The sequence below is a fragment of the Festucalex cinctus genome, chromosome 2, assembly GCF_051991245.1.
Source record: "Festucalex cinctus isolate MCC-2025b chromosome 2, RoL_Fcin_1.0, whole genome shotgun sequence".
In the NCBI taxonomy this organism is placed as follows: domain Eukaryota; kingdom Metazoa; phylum Chordata; class Actinopteri; order Syngnathiformes; family Syngnathidae; genus Festucalex; species Festucalex cinctus.
The window spans coordinates 30,943,533-30,970,107 of NC_135412.1; the positions used below are offsets into that span (position 1 = coordinate 30,943,533).

Sequence of the window (26,575 nt, forward strand, 5' to 3'; positions counted from 1 at the left end):
GTGGGTTGGTGTCAGCTATCTTTTTGATCTGATACGGCAGTCGGAGCACCATTTCAGTGAGCAGCTGCGAATACGCTTCAAACACATCTGCAGCATGTCCCTAGTGGCAGGAGCAACTCAGTTAGTTCCAAATTTCCTTGTCACTTTTACTCCACCCGACACGACCTGATTTCATGACATGTACCTTGACATACTGACGGAGGAAAAATGGGCTCATGTCTGGGGGAGAGGAAGATGTGTGTGGGCAAAGGAGCTGGCTTGTGGTCACAGGTTCTTCTTCACCCTGCTGGCTCTTCCAGAACTCAAGAAGGGATTTGAGCACATGGAGACAGTAGTCAATGGCACCCAGGCTGAGCAAGGCAGATGCCGTAGCATTGGAAATCAGTGAGGATGACTGGAGGAGACAAAAGTGGCCAACAGCATTAACCACTAATAGAAACATGAATTAACAAGTAGGGCATTAAAAATAAAAATAATGCATTTAACTCTAGTAGTAGTTCCAGTGATTCTCAACCACCGAGCAACAGGACATTAGTGTGCAGTGGGAAATTATCCAATTACACTTCATTGGTATGGAAGTAATTTGACAAAAAAATAAAAATAAAATGCATAAACTAAATGTATTTTAGTTCTTAATTGGCATGTCCCTGTTGTCATTTCATAACATTGAATCGGCGTACACACACACACACTAATTTGTAAGCATACAATTTTTGTGACATTCTTAGCAGTGTGCCGTGATATTTTTACAATGTCCAGTTGTCCACAATATTTGTTTAAGAACACCTCTACTATAATGTACCTCAGAGGAGGATTTGGAGCCAGATTTGGTTCGAGACATGAAGACGCTGAGCAGTCTCATAATGACAAGGTGTACTTCATTCATAGGGCAGCGATCATTCTTTTTTGAAACATCCTACAGAGAGAAGTGGGAGATTGAGCAACACAAGCACATTTGAGATGATTCCTAATGAATGCGCTGCAGTCACCTTCTTGTGCATGCCGAGCTCTGCAATAAGCTGCGCAAGAAGATCATCCAAGGCACCCTTATCTTTTTCATCCTCCCCATCAAGGTCAGAGGTCAGCATAAGGATAACTTGCATGTATGGTATGGCTTGAACGCCACAAACGTTGTGGAGCTGAGAGAGGTGCTGCAGCAGGCGTTCCAGTAACATAAGACGAACCATGTGAAGCCTATACACAAAGTAAAAATGTAATTTTGCCAGCACAGACAAGTTGACCAACACATAGAGCAGAATTTCCAGGTCTGACCTGTTGCTTCTGTGGATGTCTCCCTCAGTTTCTCCTTCTCCTTCTGAGCCTTCACCTTCCTGCTGGGCTGTGGTAGTGCTGATTGCGCCGGTGCTGGAGCTCACACTGCCTGGACCTGCAGGGTGGCCTTCTACTGTTGTATCACCATATGCACTGCTGCGTCCTGACACTGAGGAAAGAAGCATTGTTTTGTACCTTACTGGAAAATTTACTTGTCTGATTACATTTACTCCCTACAATTGAAAATACGTACACGCTGCATTTAATAGAATTAGAGCACGAGCCAAAGCTAGCTAGACTGTTTCTCAGTAGGAACACTGCTATACAGTACTATGACGTGTAAATGGAGTGCACTATATAGTTCTTTATCATTCTACACTATATATTATGCTTAAAACACTTTACAAAGGCTCACATTCACCGATTCACACACATGTTCATGCACCAAATGGGTGGCTGCTGTCATGGAAGATGCTACTAGCCTCATTGGAGCAGATTTGGGGACTTCTCGATTAAAGTACATTTGAGAATTGGCCTTTTTTTTTTTTTTTTACTTTTACGTCAAGGAGTTGAATCAATCTTGACTTATCAGTTTATTTTTTGTAACGCCAGTATGTATTTCAATGAATGTATTTCTATCCAATTAAAGAGTGTATCTTTGCCACCTCTGAACACCTCTATTTTTTTTTTTTTTTTTTTTTTAACAGTTAAATATTTTGAAGTCCTACTTCAATTTTTATTTCTACTTAGTAGTTAGTTTTATTTTTGTAATGTGTCTTTGAATCTTCTGAAAAGCGCTACACAAAATGTATTATTATAATTATTATTAAGTATGGTTTATGTGTCGCTTTCCCCTGCAATCACCCACCACTGTGCTCCCCTGCAACAGAATCGATAGCAGAACCTCCACTCTCTGAGCCCACACTGCCACCATGCTCAGCTGGGGAGGTCCGCAGTGTGGAGCCATCAGTAGCAGCAGTACTGCCCTCGTCATCAGATGCTGGGGCTGAAATCATAACAATAGCTGTAACAGCAAATAAAACGCAGTCATCTGGGCCAGGGTACAAGACTTAAATTCATACCTTACATCACAACAATCCAAAGCACCTAACAGTCTAAACCTCCAAACGCTTTCTTAAAATGAGGCTACTAGTGTTAATCGACAACAGTCAATGAACATTTGCCAATCTATAAACTGAAATGTGCAAACACCACAAAAGGTGGTCCTATTACCTGATGCAGTGGTGTCTGACAGTGTGCCAGCGTCCAGGGATGAGGAGCTTGGAGCTTGACCAGACAGGCCAAGGCTTTGAAGGCCAAGGGCACTGCTACTACTCCCTAAAATATTACATATAAAATGCACATAAATATACACATCACTGACGAGACAATTTGAAAACATTCTTCCTAAGTTGTTAATTTTTTTTCCCCCTCTTGACCTTGTTGATCCTGCTGAAGGCTTAGAGCAATCGCTAGCTCTACCATAGTTTCATCATCAGCATCGGGAGGGATGTCCAGCATGGGGGGGAAACCCTCAGCTCCAGCAAGCAATGCTTCCAGGGGAGATGGATTTCCATTGTTTAGATTTTCTGGAGTCTCCAGGACCATTGATTCTGACTGAAGAATGCAAACAACCATGGTTAGCTAAACATTCCTTCTTACCAAACATATTCCTATCATCATTCATCAGCATAATTTATAGAGGTGTGCAAAATTTCCGATTCTTAGATTATTCACGATTCGGCCGTGGAACAATCGAGAACGATTCACAAACGTCCAAATTCCGATTATATAAATATGCCAAGGGAAGCGAAACGAGCGAAAAGTACGCGGAACTGAAACGCAGTAGCGCGCGCGGTCTTCGGGACGCTTTTTGGGACGGACCGAGAGTACACATCCACAACTCACGCCTCGAGATTCAAAACAACAACAAGCATGGCTGAGCTGACCAACCCACCTCTTCGTGAGATCAGACCTGCTCCGAAAAGGCAAACAACTTGAGGCGGAAGTATCAGCTAGCTGGCTGCAGTGCGTCGGTTAGCGTTCTACAGGGCGCCGCGCAGTGATACGAACGAACGAACAGAAAAGTAGTGGCTGGCGGTAATGGCGTCTGACTTTATTCAGAAAAGAGTATTGTGATGGAAATGTATCACGCTTTTGAAAACAAATAGTTTTTAGAAGAAAAACGCTTTATTTCCGAGACCCCAGCCAGCTTGCTGGACTATTTTCTTTTTTATTTTCTTCTCGTCCAACGTCGAACCAGAACGCGTGTCACCGAACGCTGTCAAAAAGAAGTCAGTGCTGATCGCACACACGGGAGGTGAGGATCAAATTGAGATTCATGTTAAAAAAGCCCAACGATCCCATTAATGTTTACACGTTCATGTTTACACAAGTTAAAAAGCAGAAAAGCACTTGAGTTTTTTTTTTTTTTTTTTGTACCTCTGAGAAACTTTAATGTTTACATGTTCATCTTTACACAACTTAAAAAGCAGGAAAGCACTTTTTTTTTTTTAGGCATTTGTATTGAAGTAGTAGTTCACATTGTCTTTCATTTATACCTCAATGCACTTTTGAGTGGATAAAAATAATATATTTTTGCTCAATGCTATGTTTTATTCTGTTGAAGACTGAATATACTTAAAAGCTGTTGTTACAGAATGAGGACTTGAGTATTTTATTTACTGTTTTGAACTGTTAACTTGATACTGAAATAGTAGTTTATGTAGGCCTGAGAGGACTTTTGTACTATTTTTGTAACTAATGTACGAAACATTAAAAGCACAAAAATACATTGTTTTTTTTTCTGCTGCCTGGGGGGGAAATCAATAATCGTTTTATAATCGAATCGTAGCCTCTGAATCGTAATCGCAATCGAATCGTGAGGTGCCCCAAGATTCCCACCTCTAATAATTTATAAGCCAAATGATTGCCAATAACAAAATTTGTCAAACGATATTTTAATGTTACTGTATGTTGGTTTAATGTTACTGTATGTTGGTAAAAAACGATTATTGGGGCTACTGTGGTGTCAGTTGCGTTAAATACAAATGCCGCTTATTTTTTCTCACCACCATCTCAAAGTCGCCATGATCCACTTCATTCTGCTCGTGACTCTCCGGTCGAACCTCTTCTCCGCCGGTAAGCACCGATGACTGCATTTTGTCTTCTGCGTCATCATCGTCGTCATCATCTTTGTCCCCTGATAAAGAAAACAGCCAGGAAGTCTTAAAGAACTGAAATGTGAATGCAAGAATGATTGCATAAAGCTTGTGAAAACACACCTGTGGGTGTGTTGGAGCGTGGGGGAGATGGAATGGTAACATGGCGACGCTTATTTCGTGGTCGAAGCACTCTGATCAGTGCCTGCTTACAAGCAAAGCTGACTGCTGTGTCCTGAAATGAGAAACCATCAAAAAGGTGCATTTGAGCAAGGTCAAATGATATATTCTAACAATTTAATAACTTGCTAATGTACTTACAGGGCAGAGCAACATTTGCATGTAGATTTTGGAGGCCACATTGATGTAATCAAGCTCACAGGTGCAGTATGCATGGATGATGTCCACCAGGGCATTTACTGTTGCCTCCACATGAGTGAGTCCTTTGGAGGGAGAGGAAAATAAACTACCATACTTTGGGTTTCTCATTCATTCTTCATGCTTGTTTTCATCTCTAAAAAATATTACTTGCCTCACAGATAGACAAAACACTTACCAGGCAGACACGCAGGAGCAAGAAAGGCATTCTTAGGTTTCAGGGAGTGTAGCTTCCAAAAGTTACTCATCAGTTGTGTGATGAAATTATGGCTTTCGCCATCCACATGTTTTTGCCCATCATCTGTCATGTCTGGACAAACAAAAGACAAGTCAATTTTTCCATATATTGATAAAATACTTGTGCAATTGGAACATCTATTTAACAGCCTCTCACCAGAGTCAGGTTGAAGTAACTTGGATTCTGTGAAATGCACCAAATTATTGGGCCTCATGATCGCAATGGAGCGGGCAGTGATCACAAGACTCTGGAAGACATCTGGGTCTAGTTCTTTGCCCTCGCGACTGCAACTGTTCAGACACTGCACTGCATTACTCAGCAGGGACTGGTCCTGGGGAGCACATAGAAAAGTTAGTTGCTTACTCCACCACGGTATGTCAGCGTTTCCCAACCACTGTGCCGAAGCACAGATCAAGTTTTCTATTAAACAAAACAAAAAAACATCTACATGTGTATTTAAAACCCACAAACTCAGAAAACCAGTCAGTACTACTGACTCAGAAAACCAGTCAGATTGACTGGTTTTCTAAGGCCCCATTCACACGAAAGCCCATTTCAGTGTAGCCGCACAAGTTTCTTACCGCTAGGGCAGTTCATCCACATTGCGGCGCGGTTTCGGAGCTTGAAACCGATCACTTTTGGAACCGAGCTCCAGAGTGGAAAGATTTTGAAACGCGCCCCGTACGTTCCAATGTGGACACCATAGCGGGATAGCTACTTTTCCCGTGACTGCGCATGAACCGCCAGTCTTTTAACAACAATGGCGGATAGCCGTGTCTTTGTTTTGCGTAACCTCCTTAGCTTGTTTATGCTTTTACAGCAAAATGTTTTGCGTGACGTTGCACTTGAATCACCCAGCATTGCCACTTCTCCTGTGTTGTGTTTGTCTCACTGATCTGTATATATTATTGGAGGCTATCCAGATAGCCCATACACGCCCGTGCAAGCCGTTGAAGCCATAGGACAGCCATCTTACTATATACAGATCAGTGAGACGAACACAGGAGAAGTGACAATGTCGGCTGATTCTAGTACATCGCACAAAACATTTTGCTGTAAAAGCATAAGCAAGCTAAGGAGGTTGCGCAAAACGACGACGACAGGGCTATCCGCCATTGTTGATGACAGACTGTTCGTGAGCAGTCACAGGAGTATCCCACATATGGTGTCCACATTGGAACGTATAGGGCGCGTTTCGAAATATATCCACTCTGGAGCCCGGTTCCAAAAGTGACCGGTTTCAAGCTCCGAAACCGTGCCGCTATCTAGACGAACTGCCCAAACTGTAAGAAACTTACAATACATTTAAACAGGCTTTCGTGTGGACGGGGCCTTAGACTGGTTCGTGAACAATATTTGAGAGAAACTGTGATATGGGTTAGGGTTAGGGATGGGGTTTGAGTTCATCTCATAAAAAAAATGGGAGCAAAAACAAGTGTTGCGTTTATATTTTTGTTGAGTGGTTTATTTATCAAACCAGTTTAATTACCTTATATTATCAAGAACATAAAAGTAGTTCCCTCTAGGGATATTTAATTTGTTGCAAATCTGCTGAGTAGCATCTATAATTGGCACCCAACTGGCTGCAATTTATAGTGTCCACAGCGTGACTTGAACTATGAACCTGTGGCTGCATCCGCTTATGTTTAGGGATTAGCTACTGCCACCGGCTTCCAGTATTATTACTATCATACAATATATGTTTTGGTTTACCTTGTGGTTGTGATAGGCAGTACGACTGGTGTGCAAACTTGACAGAAGTCCCTTTGTCTGCTGCTGCACACCTGTTGGAGTTGGCATTGACAGGAGTAGAGTGGCCAGCTCCAGTGCAGCAGCCTTGTTCTTTTCCTGCAAAACGTCACTTGTTATTAAGGCAACCCAAAGACAGACGAGGTTTTATTCAAATGTTTCACTACTGTAATACAACATTACAAATCCTAATTGATGTACCTTTTCATTAGAGGAACCAACGGCAAAGCAGCTTTCCAGAGCTTCAAGAGCACTGACCACAAGCCTGCAATTAAAAACAAAAGTCAGTGCCATAGCTAGAGTTTTGAGTTTGCCCAAAAAGTGAATACAATAAGTGCAAATGTCAAACTACTCTAAACTTCAAAAAGTATATCACACTGCAAGAATATTTTCAGAAAAAGATGGTGCATGGTATTTTCATAGTCTCAGGCATGGACACACAAACAGGCACACATGCACAAAAACATACAACAAAACGAGCAGAGAAAGAGCTGTTACTAACCGGTCCAAGGTGGATAAGGACTCAGTTTCACAACTTTTTATTGTATATTTGGGAGCAAAAGAAAAAAAGAACAAAAATGTGTGAGGATCACAGAAAGAAATAAGTGAAAATAAATGACTCTGCTAAAAAACAAATGAGGCATGCAAGAAAGATGACTGCTGTAGCCATGCACTAATTACTCAAAGAACAACCTCACCACCAATAATTACGTAAAAAACAGCTCAAGCGTAAAAGTTAGACTCATGGAAAAACAATGGAAAATGTACACGATATAGAACTATCATCTGAACTGAATATTTTGGGCAAACTAATACCAAATAAAGCACAACACTTTAGTCAATAGGTCTTTCATTACAAAATACACACGATGAATACAACCACTGCTTGGTTAAACTGTTATAAGTCCATGTTTATTCAAAGTACAGATATCATCGTACGATGAACAACAGAAATACAAAACAGAGATAAGGAGGCCTAAACCAAAAAGGAACTATCACATAATGAATTGAAAGCCGTACCTCTCCAGCACTGTGCCACTGGTAGTGGATGGTGTGACAACGTCGCCATCAGAGGTGCCATTGCTCTGGTTAAGGTTGGGACTGCAGACATTGTTTACAGAGGTGGAGGAGAAGTCTTCAGGCGGTTCTTCAGGCCAACCAAACTGCTCTTTAGTTTTTCCATAGATCTTGATTGAATCCAACATGGTGACTCCAGCCGGGTCAGCCGATGGCCCAACTGACAAAGGAAGTCAAAACAGCATTTAAATCTGCACATAAACCAGTTACAGCTTTGATGGAAAACACATCTTCCCGCCCCAATCTACTTCTCAAACCACAAGTAAGTTTGAAGTGAAACAGCCCAAAGTCATATACTTACTGAAAATTGACAGCTTCTTGTCAGCCTGGAGCGCCTCTTCCCTGGTGAAGGGGAAGTCAAACCACCGTGCCCTTGTCAGGTTTATCTGCATGGTGCGACCAAAGACCTCCACATAGGTGGGAGCCCTCTCAATGGCCTGAGTGCCAACCTGCACACGCATGCCTGTCATCACCATTGAACTGTTGCTGCTGACTGCTTCCACGGTGAATCCCCCGGGCTTGGTGCAAAGCACAGAATTGTGCAATAGTTGCATCTTCATTATTTACCAATTGACAGAAAGATTACATCAAAGCTAACGGTATCTTTTACTCACCTTTGTATTAGCCACATACATCCCAGTAGAGTTGAGTCTGTGTTTAATCTGCTGTCCGTTGTAGACCTGCAGCAAGTCATTGCCTCCAAACTCCACCTCGGTCAGTTGCTGGTTGTGTTCAAAAAAGTCTACTGGGAACGTCACCTGGCTGGAGGTTCGGGTTGCTAAAGACAGAAATGCAACATGTAGATTGCATTCTGCATATGTAGATTGCATATGAATGCCTGAAGATGTTAACGTGTACAACATTTAACTCAAAAAGGCTTACTCTAGTCCATTATATTACAACAATTGAAACTGCATAAACCACAATGTATTATCTAAATTTGAATGCTTTATTTTGGTATTGATAAAAATACTTAACTCACCGGTAGCAGCAGCTTTGCGCTTGCGGACAGGCTTCATGATATTGATGCCACAGCTGGGTTGTAGAGAGGGCTGGAGCCAGTATGAGGTGTTGTCCACATTGGCCATGTAGATTCGCAGGCTTCCGTCCTCACATAAAAGAATCATGGTCGTGCGCTGTTGCTCATTACTGGCTGTGTGTCTAATTGCTACCATATCTTGAATCTAGAAGCGGAGAATATAAAGAAGAATTAGAAAACTAGAATTAAGCAAAAAAAAAAAAAAGATTCTTACAGCTACCTACATCATTCAACCCGTTAGCAATGCACATGTTCTCGTGGCCCTTACCTTAGGTTTGGCTGACAGAGTTTTAATTTCTTGAATGAGGAATGTGTCAGGCTTAACCATAATAACCAGTGGAATGCCCGTCGTCTGCTGCACACAGCAAACTAGCCCTGGGTGGTTCATGACCTCTGACCACTGGCAAAGTGCTGGTGACATTTTACTGCTGCTGCCATTGGAACTAAAAAGAGGTACGAAAGACACCATTTAAAAAGGTCAGCAATGCAACTTGCTTTACTAAATTAACGAGTAGAATTCTAATATTTATACCAAACACCCATACCCTTTGACATTGATGGGGAAGAGTCGCTGAACGTCAGTGGTGCTGCGACCCACTGTGGCAGCAAAGGACTTGCCCTGGCTGTAGCTGAAGAAAAGCATTTGGAGCATGTGGGAGTAATAGACGGACACACCTCCTCCAGCAACCTGACCGTTGCTATCCTAAAAGAAAGAAGAAGTGAAGTGAGTCTACATGTAAATTTTGCTAGCAGTTTGAAAGTATCTTTGGCTTTTAACACTCTACCATCCAATACAGAGAATGTCTTAATTGTGTCTTACCTTCAAGTCTTCGTGGCTTATCTCTAATACATTGGTAACATAGAAAGGGCCATGTTGAGCACTGCTGGATTCATCCATTGTCTGGGTATATATGTAACCTGCTGAAGACATTATGACAATGATGTTCTTTCCCTCTTCATTGAAAAGGAAGGAAGCATCACGAATCTTGGAACTTGGCAGTAGGAAGTAGTACATGGGACTCAAAGCATCCACAGACAAGTCGTAAATCTGTGGGACACATAGAATGCGACAAATACAAATTTTAATCCGCCTTCAAGGTACCAGTACGTGTATTTTTCCATCATGAATACCTTGACAAAATCAGCAGTGATGATTGCGAGCTCAGTTTGTGAGCCTGGCAACCAAATGGCTTTGATGATGAAGTTGCCAGTAGCAAGTTGAGGGTGCATCACCAGATGGTCGGACACAGAGCCTGTGCTGCTGAAGGTGAGCACATGGCAGTCCTGGGAAAGAGCAAATGAGAGATCACATCAACAGGTATCCATAATGAGTTAGCCAAAAAGCTTGCTGAAAGCAAAACAAATTCAACATTAGACTGACAAATGGTAACTTTTTGGTTTCTTCTCCCTTACACAATGAATATGATTTATGAATTTAATGGGTATGCTGAACCTACCTTGAGGCCACACACAGCCAGGTATTCTTCATTACAAGCGTTTCCTGTGAGACTGAGGACAGTGAAAGGGACTGGCGCATAAGCCAGTCGGGTGAGAGTTAGCTTCCTCTTGCTTGAGTCAGCTTGCTTCAAAAGGGTGGACAGCTGCAAAACCGTTATCTGTGACAGAAACAAATTAGACAATGAATATTGATAATTAGGGCTGGGCGACATGGCCAAAAAATAAAATCTCGATTTTTTTCCGTCATTCTGGACGATTACGATTTTAATCGATTTTAATCAAAAATAATAAAAAAAGACATTTAAACAAGGTTTGATTTATTAAAAAAATTATCTTGTGCAAAATGTTCAGACAATAGCGTACACTAATTTTTAATCAGTTTTAACGTACATTTAACATAGCTTGTTAAAAAAAAGCTACTCATATCTTTGCATAACTTAAATGCCACATAGCTTGTGCAAAAAAAAAAAGAACCATACTCACAGCTTTTGCTCAACTTAAATGCCATACAAAGCTTGTACAAAAAAAATACTTATGGCTTTTGCATAACCTAAATGCCACAAACCTTGTGCAAAAAAAAAAGCTACTCATAGCCTTTTGTTCAACTTAAATGCCACATACATAGGTTGAGCAAAAAAAAAAAAAAAAAAGACAACTCATAGCTTTTGCTCAACTTAAATGTCACATATATATCTTGTGCAAAAAAACTACTCATAGCTTTTGCATAACTTAAATGCCACAAGTAAGTAGTTCTAACAATTGTAAAAAGGTATTGTAAACCACACATCCAGTATTCTACCACATGTGCAAAAATACAACTCAACTCACAATAACATTTGTATATAACAGAACTTCAAGATCAACAGCTTAAAAATAATCAGCACCACCTTTTATTGCAATTAAACTCAAATTCCTTGCAAGAAAAACTAGCCTGTCAACTGACTCTGGCAAAAGACAAGCTCTGGTGCATGTCACAATGTTTCCCCCGGTACTAAATACAGCTCAAGTTTGTTGTTTCATGGTGTGCTTGCACTTATCTTTGCTAGCGTTAGCCACGCCGCACTCTCGAAGACGTGAGCGTTCCTCCCTTTCTTTCTGATGCCTTTGGTGCAAGTATTGGAAGAGGTTAGTTGTGCTCCTACTTAATAGCTTGTTCGGCAAACCTTGCGCAGGCTTGTACTTTGCTCTACGTCGCTCTTGTAAAAGCCGAACCAATTCCATATAATAGATGTTAACATAAGTTCCTTGTCTTGGTTAGTCTTCTGGAGCAGACATAATGTGCGCGAGTAGGCAGCGTAGCGTTTGGCCAAAGTTGCAAACAGGCGGTGATGTGGAGCTCCGGGTGATATGAAACCATCACTTGCCTTCGCTGCCGGTAGGCGTGGGTTGGCTTCGTCGCCTGGGAGACCGTGTAAAAGCCTCAGTAGACTTCTGCGTCAGGCTCACGCGGAGACGTTACGGCGGAGCTCCGCTCGTGCGTTTGCTTTCAAACTTGTGCGCAATGCACATCACATTAATTAATTAATTTGTTCATTAATTTGTGTGCGTGTTTGTGAGTGAAAAGAAAAGGAAAAAAACAGGCGGTGATGTGAACTGCCTGTACGGCTGTTCCGGGGTCCCGTGCGCCTTCCGATGATGTCACATACCGCAGCTTCGCTATAGTTGGGCGACGTCATCAGCAAGCGCGCCAGCCACCAAACGAAGGACCCCAAAACAACGAGCGTAAACAGAAGTGAGACGCTCAAGGTAGATGATGTGTATTTATTTATAAGCACCTCGATTTCACGATTTAGCTCATTTTCACATCGTGGTACTTTAAATGAACGAATTAATCAAATTAATTCGTTTATCGTCCAGCCCTATTGATAATTGAATAATATTCTTGCTGGTAGACATTGGGACATTTTTATTGGATTAAATGCTACTTTAGAACAGCTATATTAGTATTGGCTTTTAAGATACACCTGACAAATTTTCATCATTAGCTTTGAATGTGAGCACATTTTCAGTCTACCTGTGTGAGTAGTGAGACTCACCTTTCCCTTTTCATGGCTGACTGCAAGGTGTTGCCGGCGGCCATGAGGGGATGACAAGACACACATCGCAACACGCCTCAGCACATGAGCACTAATGAGCTGGCGGATTGTCTGCCCCTGGTCGCCACTGTAATTCATCCTTACATTCTCAAAAGCCCCTTCCTGAGAACCAAGAGTAGGTACCTGAACAGAAAGTGGAACAATGAGGAACTGAAGCGCATGGGTTCTATTTCGTCCCTCCCGACCGCCAGAAGGCGGTGCTTTAAGCACTGAATGTTCCTTTCGCGCATGCGCAGTTCGAGTAATGCATACCAAATTAGTCACCTGTGACCCCTGGGTGACCCTAGAAGGGTATAAGTTCCGGTGTCACCCAAGGTTCGTTTCCTCTTTTCTTCTCGCGTGGCGTATGCATACGACACATTTTCGAAGAGTGTAAGAATTGGGATTTGTATTTATCCTCTTGACCGCGCCGCTTGGAGCCTTGTGACCGGATCGGTCGGAGCTGCGTAGTTCGCCCTCCAAAGGCTGCGGCGACGGTGTTTTTCTTTCCTTTGTTTGTGACCCGACGTGGTCGCGTATTCTAACCTCCCGTGGGGTAAGGTTATTGACTACTTGTTGTCTACTTTGCCGTCTAATTTACGCGTTTACTGCGGTGTTTTGAGTTTTTTGTGTGGCTAGCCTCGCGTTAGCGCCCTGCCTACCACGGCTCGTGGTTTACCCTATTTTTTCCTCCGCTGGCTTTGGCAGCGTTAGCGCTTCTCTCGGTTTATTAGCGCCGCTTTCTCCGACGGTGTTGCCGTTTGGTTGTTGCTTTTCTTTTTGTGCCTTTGCTGGTGAGGGCAGCGTCAGCGTCCCCGCTCCCAGCTTACGGCGTCGCGCTTCTCGCTCGATTGTTTGTCTTACTTACTTTTGTGCCTGTCCCGCCTGCGGTGCGCACCTGGCTTCAGCTGTGCAGGTGGCGTTCGCGCCCCTTCTCTCAGCTTATCGCTACTATTGACAACTGGCTGTCTGCCCCCGCCCTCCGTCGGCTGCTCGGTGTGCGTCTGCTGTGCAGGTGGCGTTCGCGCCCCCTTCCCTCGGCATATCGCTGCTTTACCGGCTTACTGTTTGCCCCGACCCACGCGTCGGCTGCTCGGTGTGGGTCTGCTGTGCAGGTGGCGCTCGCGCCCCCTTCCCTCAGCTTCCCGCTCATCGCTGTTTGGGCCTCTTTGTGTTCACAATGGAGGACTCCCGTTGCTGCATGGACTGTGGTATCCTCTTTGAGGCCTCCGATGTCCTGGACGATCGCTGCCCGAGGTGTCTTGTTTCTGACCGTGCCGGGGATGGCCGGGCCTGCAGTCCTGGTGTCAGTGACCCCAGTCCACTGGGTCATCTGTCGTCCTCCCAACCGAGGCGCCGGAAACGTCTCGGTGTGTCCTCTGCTGTACATGCCCCCCCCCAGGAAAAGGGCGGCGCAGCGACGACTCGCTTCGGAGGTTGGGCACCTTCAGGCTGAGCTGGCAGAGGTGAGATCTCTTCTGCAGGACCGTCACCCTCCCACACTTACGGGGGGGCCGGGACCACCTGCCCTGCCCATGCCGCGACCATCCACCCCGCCCAGTGCTTCCTCCTGAGGAGGACGCCATTTCCTTGGCAGCTTCGGCTTCCTTTTTTCATGACGACGACCGTGACCCGGGGTCTGTGGTTTTGGGACCAAACTCTCCAGCGTCCGCTCAGAGTTCGTCCAGTGAGGCGGGGGATGGCTCTATACGGGCTGTCCTGCGCAATGCCTTGGACCTCCTGCATTTGGAGGTGCCTCCACAGGCTCAATCGGCGTCTGAGAGCGCTTTCTTCCGGCGCAGGCACCCTTCCTCGGCCTTTTCTGTCCCCGCATCTGAGGACTATCTGCGGGAACTACATGCTTGCTGGAGGGATCCTGGGGCTCTCTCCCGCCCTTCGGCTGATGGCCGTGATTTAGCATCTATGCACGGTGCTGCTAGTGTTGGCTTGGACCGGATGCCTGCTGTGGAGCCAGCTGTCGCATCCCTCATTGTGTCCCCGGAGGAGACCCTTCGGCCATCTGTGCGATGTCCTCGACCCCAATGTCGTGTGACTGACGACCTTCTCACACGGGCCTATGGCGCTGGTGCACGTGCTGGTCGCATTGGGAACTCTTTGGCTCACCTCATGCTTGTTCTCTCTACATCCCTGCAAGCGGACAGCGTGGAGGCTGCTGTGTCCTTCAGTGATGCAGCCCTCCAGGCTTTTGCCCTCATGACTAGGGAACACGGCCGACTCATGTCCTTCCTAGTGCAGGCGCGCCGCCAGGTGTGGCTAGCGCAGTCCCCCTTGTCGGAGGCCTCTAGGAGGGCCCTCCGTGGTGTTCCTGTGGAGCCGGGGGAGCTTTTTGGTTCTGCCGCTGTGGGTGCACTGGAAAGGACGGTTAAGGCTCATGAGACCAGGAAGCAGCTTTCCAGCCTCAATAGGGCCCTGCCTCCCCAACAGGGTAGGCCTGGGGCACGCTCTGCTTTTCATCGCTTTCCTCAGCCGAGGCTTATGGCACCCGGCGACCCCCGCAGAGGCCCGCCGAGGACTTTCGCTCCTCCGCCCGCTTGCCTTCAGGGCAACCACGGGCTGCAGGCCCCACCCGCCGTCCCTCTCGGGCCCCTAGGGGGCGGAGGGCCAGGGACTGAGGCCTTGGGGCCGGCCGTCGGACATTTTTCCCACCAGCAGCTCAGTTACTGGGCTGCTCGTGCCTCGGACCCATGGGTGGTCTCCATCTTGACACACGGGTACGAGCTGCAGTTCCGACGCCGGCCTCCTGCTTCCTGTCGGGTCAGGGTGACTCTCATCGCCGACCCGGCAAAAGCCTCAGCTCTGGACCAGGAGCTGTCCGCCCTCCTGGCCAAGGACGCGATCGAGGCCGTGGATCCCCTGGCACAGCCCGGGGGCTTCTACTCGACGTACTTCCTTGTCCCAAAGAAGACCGGTGGATACCGACCGATACTGGACCTGAGGGGGCTCAACAGACATCTCAAGGTATTGCCATTCCACATGCTAACCACGAACGACGTCTTGCAGTCGCTCGCCCAGGGGGAGTGGTTCCCGTCTATAGACCTGAAGGACGCCTACTTCCACGTCCCCATCGCACCTCTACACCGTCGATTTCTCCGTTTTGCCTACAAAGGCCGTCACTGGCAGTTCCGTGTGCTCCCTTTCGGGCTCTCCCTCGCTCCGCGGGTCTTCACTCGGTTTGTGAAGGCTGCTCTGGCGCCCCTGCAGTCTGTGGGCATGAAGGTGCTGCCGTACCTCGACGACTGGCTCCACTGCGCGCCGTCGCGGGCTCAGGTGATCCGGGACACCTCCGATCTCCTGTCTCATGTGGCCCGGTTGGGTATCAGGGTCAACTTGCCCAAGTCCTCTCTAGTCCCCTCTCAGCGGACAGACTTCATTGGTGTGACGTTGGACACCACGGTTATGAGAGCCCACCCATCTCCTCACCGAGTCGACTATGTTCTTCGCCTCCTCGCGCTCTTTCGAGGGGGCAGGCTGTTGCCTTACGTCGCCTACTTGCGGCTTTTGGGCAAGCTGACGTCCATGACGGCTGTGGTCCCGTTGGGTCTGCTGACACTGCGCCCACTACAGAGGTGGCTGAACGGCTTCCACTTGGACGCCAAGTGGCACCGCCACCGGAGGCTCAGGGTGTCCCATCGGTGCCTCCTTGCCCTGGCACCTTGGAGGGAGAGGGCTTTTCTATTGAGCGGCGTCCCGCTGGGTGTGGTCCCGGCCCGCCGCGAAACAGTCACCACGGATGCCAGCCTCACGGGCTGGGGTGCTGTCTGGCAGCACAGGACGGCTCAGGGAAGTTGGTCTGTGCGCGACAGGGTCGATCACATCAATGTGCTGGAGCTTCGGGCGGTGCACTTGGCACTCATGCACTTCTTGCCATACCTGAGCGGACGGCATGTTCTCATACGGTCGGACAACACCACGACCGTGTTTCACATAAACCATCAGGGCGGCGTCAGGTCCGCCCGTCTGTTGGAGACCTCCCAGCACCTTCTCAGGTGGGCTGCTCCCCGTCTGGCCAGTCTACGGGCCACCTATCTGCCGGGGGTTTGGAACCAGCTCGCGGACTCTCTCTCCCGTCGGGGTCCTCCTCCGGGAGAGTGGCACCTCCACCCAGAGGTGGTGCGCATGATTTGGAGCAGCTTCGGCACGGCGGAGGTCGATCTCTTTGCCTCCGAGGACTCGACCCACTGCCCACTTTGGTTTTCCCTGAGCGAGGCCACCAGCCCTCTGGGTCTGGATGCACTGGCGCAGCCGTGGTCAGAGTGCCTTCTCTACGCCTTTCCGCCGCTCCCTCTGATATGGCTGACGCTTCAGAGAGTTCTTCAGGGGCACACGCTGTTGCTGGTGGCCCCCTTCTGGCCGGCCCGGACGTGGTTACCCCTGCTCCGTCAACTGTGCTCCGGCGAGCCGTGGCGCCTCCCCGACAGGGAGGACCTGTTGTCTCAACAGGGAGGTCGGGTTTGGCATCCCGACCCTCGGCGCCTTCGCTTGCGTGTTTGGCCACTGAGGGGCCCCAACCGCTGCTGACCGGCTGTACAGAGTCTGTCACGCGGACCATTCTTAATGCGAGGGCACCGTCCACTCGGCTACAGTATGCCAACAGGTGGAAGTTGTTTGTGCCGTGGTGCGGAGAACGCGGGGTGGACCCTGTTTCGTGTTCCATCCCCACCATCCTGGAATTCTTGCAGTCCCTCCTGGATAAGGGCAGGTCTCAGTCGAGGTCTCTGAAGGTGTATGTGGCAGCTATTTCTGCCCGGCATGTTGGTGCTGATGGCGGCTCCGTGGGGCGCCATGAGCTGGTGTCCTTGTTCCTCAGAGGGGCTCTGCGTCTTCGTCCCCGCCCGGCTCCTCGGGTTCCAGCGTGGGATCTGCAGTTGGTGGTGGACGGCCTGTGCAGGCCTCCCTTCGAGCCCCTGGCGGGGGCGGACCTTCTGTGGGTGTCGGGCAAGACTGCACTCTTGCTCGCCGTTGCCTCCGCCAAGCGCGTCAGCGACCTACACGCTTTATCGGTTAGCCCTGAATGCCTGCGATGGCACCCGGATGGCGCCGGCGTCACTCTGTGGCCAAACACTGCCTTCATTCCCAAGGTGTTGTCTGGCTCTCGTTCTAACCAGCCTCTACGGCTTAAACGTTATGTACCCACTCCTACTGATGGCGGGGACAGGCCGGAGCTCTTTTGTCCGGTGAGAGCCTTGCAGTGTTACATTGACGCTACGGCGGGCATTCGTACGTCTGCCCAGTTTGTTATGGTGGTCCTACCAAGGGCTCCGCTCTCTCCAAGCAGCGCTTGTCTCACTGGGTCGTGGATGCCATTCGCCATTCCTACCTGCTGTCGGGCCGCCCCCTGCCGTCAGGGGTGCGCTGTCACTCCACCAGGAGTATTGCCACGTCTTGGGCCGCCCTGAGGGGTGTTTCCCTGGAGGATATCTGTGCTGCTGCCTCATGGGCGACGCCTTGCACCTTCTCCAGGTTTTATAGCGTGGATGTCGCCTCTCCCCATCCGCTTGGCGTGATCTTAGGTCCTGCTGGGGCTTCTCAGTGAGGTTTGTGTCTGAGATCCCTCGCGACTACGCCGGTATTAGTCATTCAGTGCTTAAAGCACCGCCTTCTGGCGGTCGGGAGGGACGAAATAGAACGAAAGTTACAACTGTAACTACGGTTCTATGAGTCCCAGACGACCGCCAGGGCGTCCTGTCGCTCGGAATCCTCGTGTTCACGCGAGAAGATTCCGTAGGAAACGAACCTTGGGTGACACCGGAACTTATACCCTTCTAGGGTCACCCAGGGGTCACAGGTGACTAATTTGGTATGCATTACTCGAACTGCGCATGCGCGAACGGAACATTCAGTGCTTAAAGCACCGCCTTCTGGCGGTCGGGAGGGACGAAATAGAACCGTAGTTACAGTTGTAACTTTCGTTTTGAAAAACGTTAATGAATGATGATCATGGCAGATCATGTCATCACGGCAAATACAAAACACACCAATATAAACGGTCTTACCATTAGCTGATCTGTCATATCCACGCCTTTGTCATGAGTGTGAAGTTCATTTAGGGCTTGCTGCGCCCGGCTGCTGCTCCCGACAGCCGATGTCTGGTGGAAATTGTTCTGGATGGCTTCCATTAGGAACATGAGCATCTCCAGTATCACGGCAGCAGTAGATGATGCATTCTGTTGAGAGACATCAAACGGGACAATATGTAAAATGGACGTTTTACTGTTTGTATACAAACACTAGGATCAGAATTAATGCGGTACTGCACGATATACGTCACCACACTTAATTTTCATGAGGCTAGCAAGGGGGTCATACCCGGTGGGCCAGTCATGCTCGACGGATGTAAACAGTCTACTAGCGAGATGTCTACTGCGCTAAATCTACTAATTCTGTCCCAGAATTATATCCCTGGTGCCAAATTCACTGGTTTAGATGTTGATGAAGATACTAATGTTCAATTGAAGAGATGGCTTGAGTGTCGAGGGCTGACAAAGACAGGGAAAAGAGTCGACCTGATCTAGAGGTAAAGTTTTGTTTTTTCTACCCCTCAAAACATCGTCCTACGCATTCTCCAACATTCTCCAGTTCCAACAAGCTATCCTTCCTTTACCAACATATGCCCTGTCTGTCATATCTGGTTGTCTTAAATCTTTGATAATTGTTGGAGGTAAATTTATATTGCTTTTTATGTGTGTGTGCGTGTGTGGGTGTGTGTGTGTTCTTGTACATAATACATAGTGAGGACCAAAATACGTCTTTATCCAACAGAATGAGGACATTTTTGTGAAGTGAGGACATTTTGGCCGGTCCTCACTTTGCAAGACCTCTTTTTGAAGGTCAAGACTTGGTTTTAGAGTTTAGGTTTGAATTGGGTTAAGGTTGGGGTTAGGGTAAGGGTTAGGTTTAGGCAATCATTTTTGATGGTTGCGGTTAGGGTAAGGCTCTAGGAAATGCATTATGTCAATGGATGTCCTCACAAAGATATATGTACAAGGATGGGTGTGTGTGTGTGTATACTCGTGATCGCAAATTCTACTTGGAAATTCTTGGGCACAACCAACAACACTCACTATAACTCAATTCTTTCAATTATTATTATACCCTTCCCACTTATGAACCTGTTTCAGAAAAGGCCCTACAGATAAATGTTCATGCATGTCACAAAAGGCAAAAAAAATTTAAAAAAAATAAAAAATTCAGGCGGTAAGCAAGACACATCCGAACAACAGTGGCAACGCATGTAGCATTTTTCCTCCTCATTCATTATTGTCGTCCAGCAGTCGGGGTAGTGCCAAACGCCAAACAAAAAAAATAAAATAAAATAAAGACAATAACTTACCTTTCGGGACAGCGGTGGCCGGCAAGGGCATGATTGTCATCTGTAGGAGCATGCATGCATGCATGCATGCATGCATGCATGGCCCCCAACAAAATGTTTATTACATATGAAGGTGAAAGGCTTCACTTCACTGGCATTAAACTGCTCTTTTGGGCGTCCGCGCAAGCTGATCCCGATTCACATTTATCCCTCTGAATTTTTAGCTTTGGGAGACGAATAAAGTATACATCCGTCATATGTGGACGGTCGTCGTTTCTGGAGTCGTTTCTGCAAGTTCCGTAACAGCTTGTAACAGTATGTTTTTCCTTCCGGAGATAAACGAGAACAAAACAAGCACTACTATCATGGCTCGTCAACAAGCCGGCTTCTTTTTAACTTCCTTCTGGTTCAAGCTGCTGAAGTCTCGTGGCCTTGCGTTCTAAAAATAGCATTCGTGCGGTACCCCATTGCTCCAAACAGTACTATTCATTTGTTACCACGTCATCTCGGACTCTGAGATTCTCTTTGCCCTCTTTACCATTTCATTGGATTTCTTAAGTGATTGCTGCTACTATATATAGTCATTTGGAGGTGTTTCAAAATAAATGAGGCTAGACGTGCGAGAGTGTGGCAGTTTAGAAAAGGTGGGATTTATCAACACAGATTATTTACTGGTGTAGGCACAACAGGTGTCTGCACGTTTGATTACTATGTATTTTTGATGTATTTACACACACTCCAAATTTCAGTCGTGCACACAAATGTAAAACCTATTTTACACACGTTTTGAGGCCCCTGAGAACTTTTTGAAATAAAAAATAAATAAATAAAAATCCACGTTTCCTTAAGTTCACAGGAATAGTTCCGTAATGGGATGTCCTTTTTCAAGAAAGCCATCAGAATATAACAACTGGTGATGAGTCCAGAAATATTCCATTATTTTCCTCACCACTTGTAAAAGCAGCTCTTCTTGACAGCCCTCAATAGTCTTGCACACACTGCTCTTCTTTGGCCTTTCGTCGTCACCAGGTTTGCCATCACAGATGGTCACCTTGCCTTTATCAGAGGGCGAAGCATTCTGGTGGCGGCTTGTGCTCTCGGGCATGCGCAGTTCACTCTGGAAGGCTGAAGACTCCTTGAGAGTGGAGCCCATGCCACTGCTGGGGCTGCGTTTCACCAAAGCCTGTTGATGAACACAATATGAACAAGTGAGAAAGGCGAATAGGCAAATAGCAACATAATCCATCACACCATCTGAGCTTTACAATTTGCTTAGTGAAACAATTGCCAGCTGATATTGTACGAAATGAGAGCTCTTCAAAGAAACTCACACCATGACAAGACTGGAAATATTGGCACAATAACTTATTAAAAAAGAATGTGACATGCAAGTACATACTATAACTTTGCTGAGGTACTGTATTAGTAGCAGCTACATTAACAAGACTGAAACTAATAATGCAACAGTCAAACAACTTGTTACAGGAACATTAAATGGGGTTGATGGTTTGTTCATTGCATGCATACTACAGCAAAGCAGTCACTTAGGATTAACTAGGAAAACTGGCCTTCTCGTACATGACCTACGCAATGCAACATGAATTTTGTCACATATTACTGTGCATGTGTGGACTAGCTATAGAGCCCTGATCAAATGAAATGACTGGATGGAAGTCAATGGTGGAATGACTTGCAAGCCAAAGTTACCGCTGCTGTTCTCTTCCCATGATGACCTGACGTATTCGGTCTCACCTGGCAGCTGCCATCCTCTTTGGCACCGCAGTCACAGAAGAACGAGCCATATTTGGCATAGGAGATCTCATGGTCTTTATGACAGACCTTGGCGCACACAGTGCACACACCTACCCCATCCACCATCTTACAGGTGTGACAGTGGTACCTATAAAATGAAATGCAGCAGTTTTATTTCTGACAATGGCACTTATATTTATAGTCATGTTTGAGAACACTGACTGTGACTCTTCTTTTAATAGTGCTTGTGTCATCTCTTATTTTCTTCATTATTGAATATAATACATTCATAATCCACAACACTATGGACTGGTTGAAGATATTTTCTCTTTGTTAAGATGTAGTAGGTTTGTATGTGATACATTCCTTTGAATTGTAAGAACTACTTGGACAAATCTAGAGCCGTCTGGGAACTAAACCAAAATCATGCAGCAATAAATAACTGAAAAAAAAAAGAACTTTTAATTACCAGTGCTGGTTTATGAATTCTTTCTGAGTCTCGGTGAAGGTGCAGAGTTTGTTGCAAAGAGAATCTTCATCCTGTGAGTTAATGACAAATTGTGTTACACATATTGTGACTTGAATGTGACGGTTTCTATGTGTATACAGTTATGAATGGAGCAGAATATCTAACACGTGTTACAGTAGAATGCAGCAAGAATGCACGTTTATCAAGTAATGTACATTGCTAATATTCAGCAGAAATTTTCTTGAGCTTGAAAGTACTGTAACATGAAGCCAATTATATTAATGTCCCCTTTTCGAAATGCAAGAAAATAAAAATGAAGTCTCACCGAATCTTCTGCCTGGGAATCATCTTCCTCTACAGCTAGTTCCTCCACCCAGTCCGAGTCCACCTCCATGGCCTTCTCTTCCCCATCCATGAGTAATGTGGAGCTACCTTGACCATTGCTTTGCCTCAAGGCATTCATCACATCAGCAAGGTAGGAGATGATGTGACAGGAGCATTCCAACATGATAGCATGCTGAAAGCAAAGGAGTACAAATTAATGACTTTCATTTCTGCCAAATGAGTAAGCCCTAGTACCAAATAAATAACATACCTTTCCTTGGGATGTGTTCATGCTCACTTTTTCCACAACATTCTTTTGCGTTAAATACTTTTTGCTATAATAGAAAAAAATATATATTAGAAGATGCATGTTCATGCAAGTTAGCCCATGTCATTAAATGTATGTACAGACTTTATATTTAACATCTTACCATCTCGTAAGCCAGTCAATAACTGCCCTGTGCAGCTGCAGGTGACCCGCTCCCTGTCCAGCGCTGGCTAGAGTGGCCATGATGACCATGAGCTCAGGGAATCCTGTCCCATCTCCATTAGCCAGCATGTCTGTTGCCATGGGGATTAGAGTACTCAGGAGAACAGTGCACACTCCTTCCCCCACCTGGCTATTGTCCCGCACAATATGAGTGGTGAGGAGCTGCAAAAGCTGTCGGTTTTCTTGCACAATTTCCAGCTGCTCGGAGTCCTTGGGTGGGGCGGCAGTCATGCGCGTCAGCCAGGACTGCAAACGAGAAGGTTCCACACAAGCCAGCTGTGCCAGAGAGCCGCAAAGACAGAGCAAACTGGGGTTTGGGCTCTTTTCCGCTAGGGGTAAAAATAAATAAATAAATAAATGAATAAAGCATCACTGTGACAATTTATTAATTAAAACAAAATCTTCAATCTAACATACGTATTCTTACATACTGTTGATCAGTAATACTGCTGGGAGAACATGTAAACACCAAACAGGAAGGACTGACACAAAATTCAATCTAGGACATCTCGTCTGTGTAGTTGAGGTGTTAACTCATTCACTCCCAGCCATTTTGACTGAAGCAAACCCCTTCGCTCCAGGTTGTTTTACTGGATTTTGACTGATTTTGCAAGGCCCGCAGAATATTGGGTTCTTTTGCTAGAAAAACATGGTGGAACCTATCAAAAGAAAGATTGGAGTCTCTTCTTTCATCAGGAAAAAAAAAAAAAAGAAAGAAAAGTATATTTCTATTAGGGCTGAACGAAAATAATCTAATTGAGATTTTTTTTTCCCCAAAAAATGCGATTGCGATATGTGCGGGGTTTTTTTCAAGGTCCTTTTAAATGATTTTTTATTTATTTATTTTTTTTACCCAACAAAACGTTAATTATAATGAACAATATCAGATCTATTATATATTACAGGATCTTAAGGTAAAGGCAAATGAAGGCTTTTAATATCAGTTTTTTCTACTAGGTACAATTTACCACTCAACATATCCAACTTTTCATGTTGCATGAAACATGACATGTAAACACTTGTATTTATAAATAAATTCAGATTACATATTAAAAAAAAAAAAACTTAGCAACTTCAGTCAGTAAACTCACACATGCAAAGTGCAGACAAAGTAAAATTATACCTGCTTATATGACGTAACATCTCCGATTTGATTTCAAAAACCACTAGCATTCGGTAGCAATCCTTGTGGGTGAGTCGCGGGTTGGGTAGTGTCCCATGGTCTGGACAGTCCATGAAGGCAACACAAGACTTGTTGAGGTAAGCTAGCGTGTTTGGAGCTGTTGTGCTCTGGCGCGGTTGCGGCCGACAGTCACATGCAAGTTGTCATTAAAGCTACTATATGGAGGATTTCCCCAAAAAATATCTTAACAATAGCCTTTTTATTTGACCATTTATGACTGAAACATATTCTAATTAGTATCTCAACATCTTAGCTGTTCACAATGGGTACTCCTACAAGCCTCTGGCCAATATTATTTAGGAAGCGTCCGGTCCGAATCCTTCGAATTTCCCGCCCTCTGCCTGCGGGATGTGACGGCATGCACGTTCTCGTCAGTTGTTTCCTGTGGTCGCGAAGACGGAACTAGTACAGATTTTCGCTGCCCCAAACACCCGCTGTTACTCCGCGGAAGGCTGCTTAAAATAAAAATAAAAAATGAAAACAATGTCAAGTGCCACGGAAAAAAAAAATAAAAAATCTAAACTTGATAGTGACCGTCGCCGGGCAAGAACGAGAGTGAACATTGGTTTGACATTTCAGCAGTGGATAGAGTTGAGATTGGACTTGGATTAGAAAAGTGATTCACAGCTGGCTTTCTTTCTACTCCAAAAGGTAAGAAGAGAATATCTTGACATTGAGAAGAAAATGTGTTGTTTTCAAATAGCAGTAACCTCAAGATCGATCACTTCTCGGTCGTAACTATTGGGGTGAAAGTGAGGTGGACGGCAACATTTAGCGTGAAAGGGGCGGCAAAGTTGAATGTAATAGAACAGAATGACTTTATGAAGAACAGACGTTCCATTCCGTGGCGTTTCAATCAGGCTAAATGTTGCCTTATTTTCCTGCGTGAAAACAGCCTATTGTAGCTACATTATGCCAACGGAATGTGAACGGTACTACTGAATGGCGATAACATTCACGGACGTATCACACTAAGTAGTGAATGGGTCTATATGTTTTTCACAATCGTCAGTTTCCATAAATGACAGCCCACCTTTCGGCTAATGCACAATGACGCTAGCCTGGGGGCGACATACACTGACTAGAATCGGGTTGACGTCCGTCGAGCGGGGTGACTACAATATGTAACGGCATATGAACATCGGAATGAGGTCCAATTAATTGACGTAATTTGCACATCGTTTTGGAGTACAGCACAGGACTGGACTTCGACCGACTAAAGCAATATGATCTGCACGTCCCATGGTCATCAATTGTTTAGTGGGGATCGAGAGTCTCATCCCGTTAAGTGGCCAGCTTTGTACAACATTATAAAACTTCTTACCTCTGAAAACAGTTTAATTGGATATGAAGAGCCCAGTCTTCAGTATTGAGGTCGTGCACGTACGAGTGCGCGCAGCGTGTACGAGCGTGCAGTTTGTTTTCGGCCACAGGTGGCAGTAGCGATTTGAAATTTTAAATCTTCCATATTGCTGCTTTAAAATGGCTGTTTTTTCCCTCTTTTAGGGTTTTATATACACCGTATTTTCCGCACTATAAGGCACACCGCATTATAAGGCGCACCTTCAATGAATGGTATCCTAAAACTTTTTTCCATATATAAGGCGCACCTTCAATGAATTACATATTTTAAAACTTTTTTTCATATATAAGGCGCTACAGTAGAGACTGGGGTTACGTTATGCATCCATTAGATGGTGCTGCGCTAAAGGGAATGTCAACAAAACAGTCAGCTAGGTCAGTCAAACTTTATTAATAGATTACAAACCAGCTTTCTAACAAGTCTATACACTCCCAAAATGAATAAACAGCTGTTTTAATATATTCTCTGAGGTAAAGTATTAGCATTAGCTAGCGATCCAAGATGGCGGGATCTTCTGCGCATGCGTGTCACCGATCGTGCAGGGTCACCGATAGCGTCTTGACAGCGAGACCTCTTGCGGCTCGATATTGACCCATATATAAGGTGCATGGGATTATAAGGCGCATGGTCAGCTTTTGAAAAAATTGAAGGCTTTTAGGTGCGCCTTATAGTGCGGAAAATACGGTGAATTTTAAATCTGTTTTAAATATTACAAAAATGTTCAGAAATGTGAAGATGAGTCTAAAAATATATGTAAAAAAAATAATCATGATAAAATCAAGATCGTGATTTTGATATGAAATTTTTACCATATCGCCCACCCACCCCTAAGTTTGACACTCGTCTCAAGGTCTCATGAGACAAAAAAAAAAAAAAAAAAACTCACCAAAATTACGTGTGCACTTACGGCGTTAGGCTTTGATTACAGCTACTTCCTTTTCTTCCTTCCTTTCAGTTTCAATGAGCATTTAAATCACAGCTTTCCGCTATTACGTAATCGCGTGTTGTCAAACCGTGGTTTAACCGCAAATGCAATTAATTGTTCAGCCATAATTTCTATCTGTTTCCGTTTTGCAGCAAATAGTATTAGAATATAGCTAAGTTTCATCATCATTCACAAATCTGCTCATAATTGTAGGGAAACAAGGCTCGTTTTCAACATGGCTCTAGTTGATCTCAATCTGCTGCCACCTGCTAGCCGTTTTTGTAATTACTAC

General features: G+C 45.5%; 1 protein-coding gene across 12 annotated transcripts in view; it reads right to left on the bottom strand.

Moving 5' to 3' along the window:
* ubr4 (ubiquitin protein ligase E3 component n-recognin 4) overlaps positions 1 to 26,575 on the bottom strand; it is a 72,790-nt gene that overhangs the window by 18,254 nt on the left and 27,961 nt on the right. For 7 of the 12 annotated variants that reach the window (XM_077514526.1, XM_077514534.1, XM_077514531.1 and 4 more), the window contains 33 exons: positions 22,754 to 23,141; positions 22,594 to 22,657; positions 22,324 to 22,515; positions 21,999 to 22,069; positions 21,485 to 21,677; positions 20,727 to 20,960; positions 18,462 to 18,632; positions 12,409 to 12,591; positions 10,372 to 10,530; positions 10,046 to 10,198; positions 9,735 to 9,962; positions 9,460 to 9,617; positions 9,183 to 9,357; positions 8,858 to 9,059; positions 8,490 to 8,653; positions 8,177 to 8,393; positions 7,819 to 8,035; positions 7,301 to 7,333; positions 7,000 to 7,063; positions 6,763 to 6,897; positions 5,206 to 5,380; positions 4,990 to 5,121; positions 4,755 to 4,876; positions 4,557 to 4,668; positions 4,344 to 4,474; positions 2,712 to 2,889; positions 2,506 to 2,610; positions 2,141 to 2,278; positions 1,273 to 1,441; positions 990 to 1,194; positions 803 to 916; positions 185 to 394; positions 1 to 100 (listed from right to left, as the gene is read on the bottom strand). The exon at positions 1 to 100 is cut by the window's left edge and continues 50 nt beyond it. In XM_077514526.1, coding sequence (XP_077370652.1) covers positions 1 to 100; positions 185 to 394; positions 803 to 916; positions 990 to 1,194; positions 1,273 to 1,441; positions 2,141 to 2,278; positions 2,506 to 2,610; positions 2,712 to 2,889; positions 4,344 to 4,474; positions 4,557 to 4,668; positions 4,755 to 4,876; positions 4,990 to 5,121; positions 5,206 to 5,380; positions 6,763 to 6,897; positions 7,000 to 7,063; positions 7,301 to 7,333; positions 7,819 to 8,035; positions 8,177 to 8,393; positions 8,490 to 8,653; positions 8,858 to 9,059; positions 9,183 to 9,357; positions 9,460 to 9,617; positions 9,735 to 9,962; positions 10,046 to 10,198; positions 10,372 to 10,530; positions 12,409 to 12,591; positions 18,462 to 18,632; positions 20,727 to 20,960; positions 21,485 to 21,677; positions 21,999 to 22,069; positions 22,324 to 22,515; positions 22,594 to 22,657; positions 22,754 to 23,141 — 5,292 coding nt within the window. The remainder of the gene's footprint in view (positions 101 to 184; positions 395 to 802; positions 917 to 989; positions 1,195 to 1,272; positions 1,442 to 2,140; positions 2,279 to 2,505; positions 2,611 to 2,711; positions 2,890 to 4,343; positions 4,475 to 4,556; positions 4,669 to 4,754; positions 4,877 to 4,989; positions 5,122 to 5,205; positions 5,381 to 6,762; positions 6,898 to 6,999; positions 7,064 to 7,300; positions 7,334 to 7,818; positions 8,036 to 8,176; positions 8,394 to 8,489; positions 8,654 to 8,857; positions 9,060 to 9,182; positions 9,358 to 9,459; positions 9,618 to 9,734; positions 9,963 to 10,045; positions 10,199 to 10,371; positions 10,531 to 12,408; positions 12,592 to 18,461; positions 18,633 to 20,726; positions 20,961 to 21,484; positions 21,678 to 21,998; positions 22,070 to 22,323; positions 22,516 to 22,593; positions 22,658 to 22,753; positions 23,142 to 26,575) is intronic. The other 5 variants (XM_077514533.1, XM_077514532.1, XM_077514530.1 and 2 more) reach the window with 3 other exon arrangements.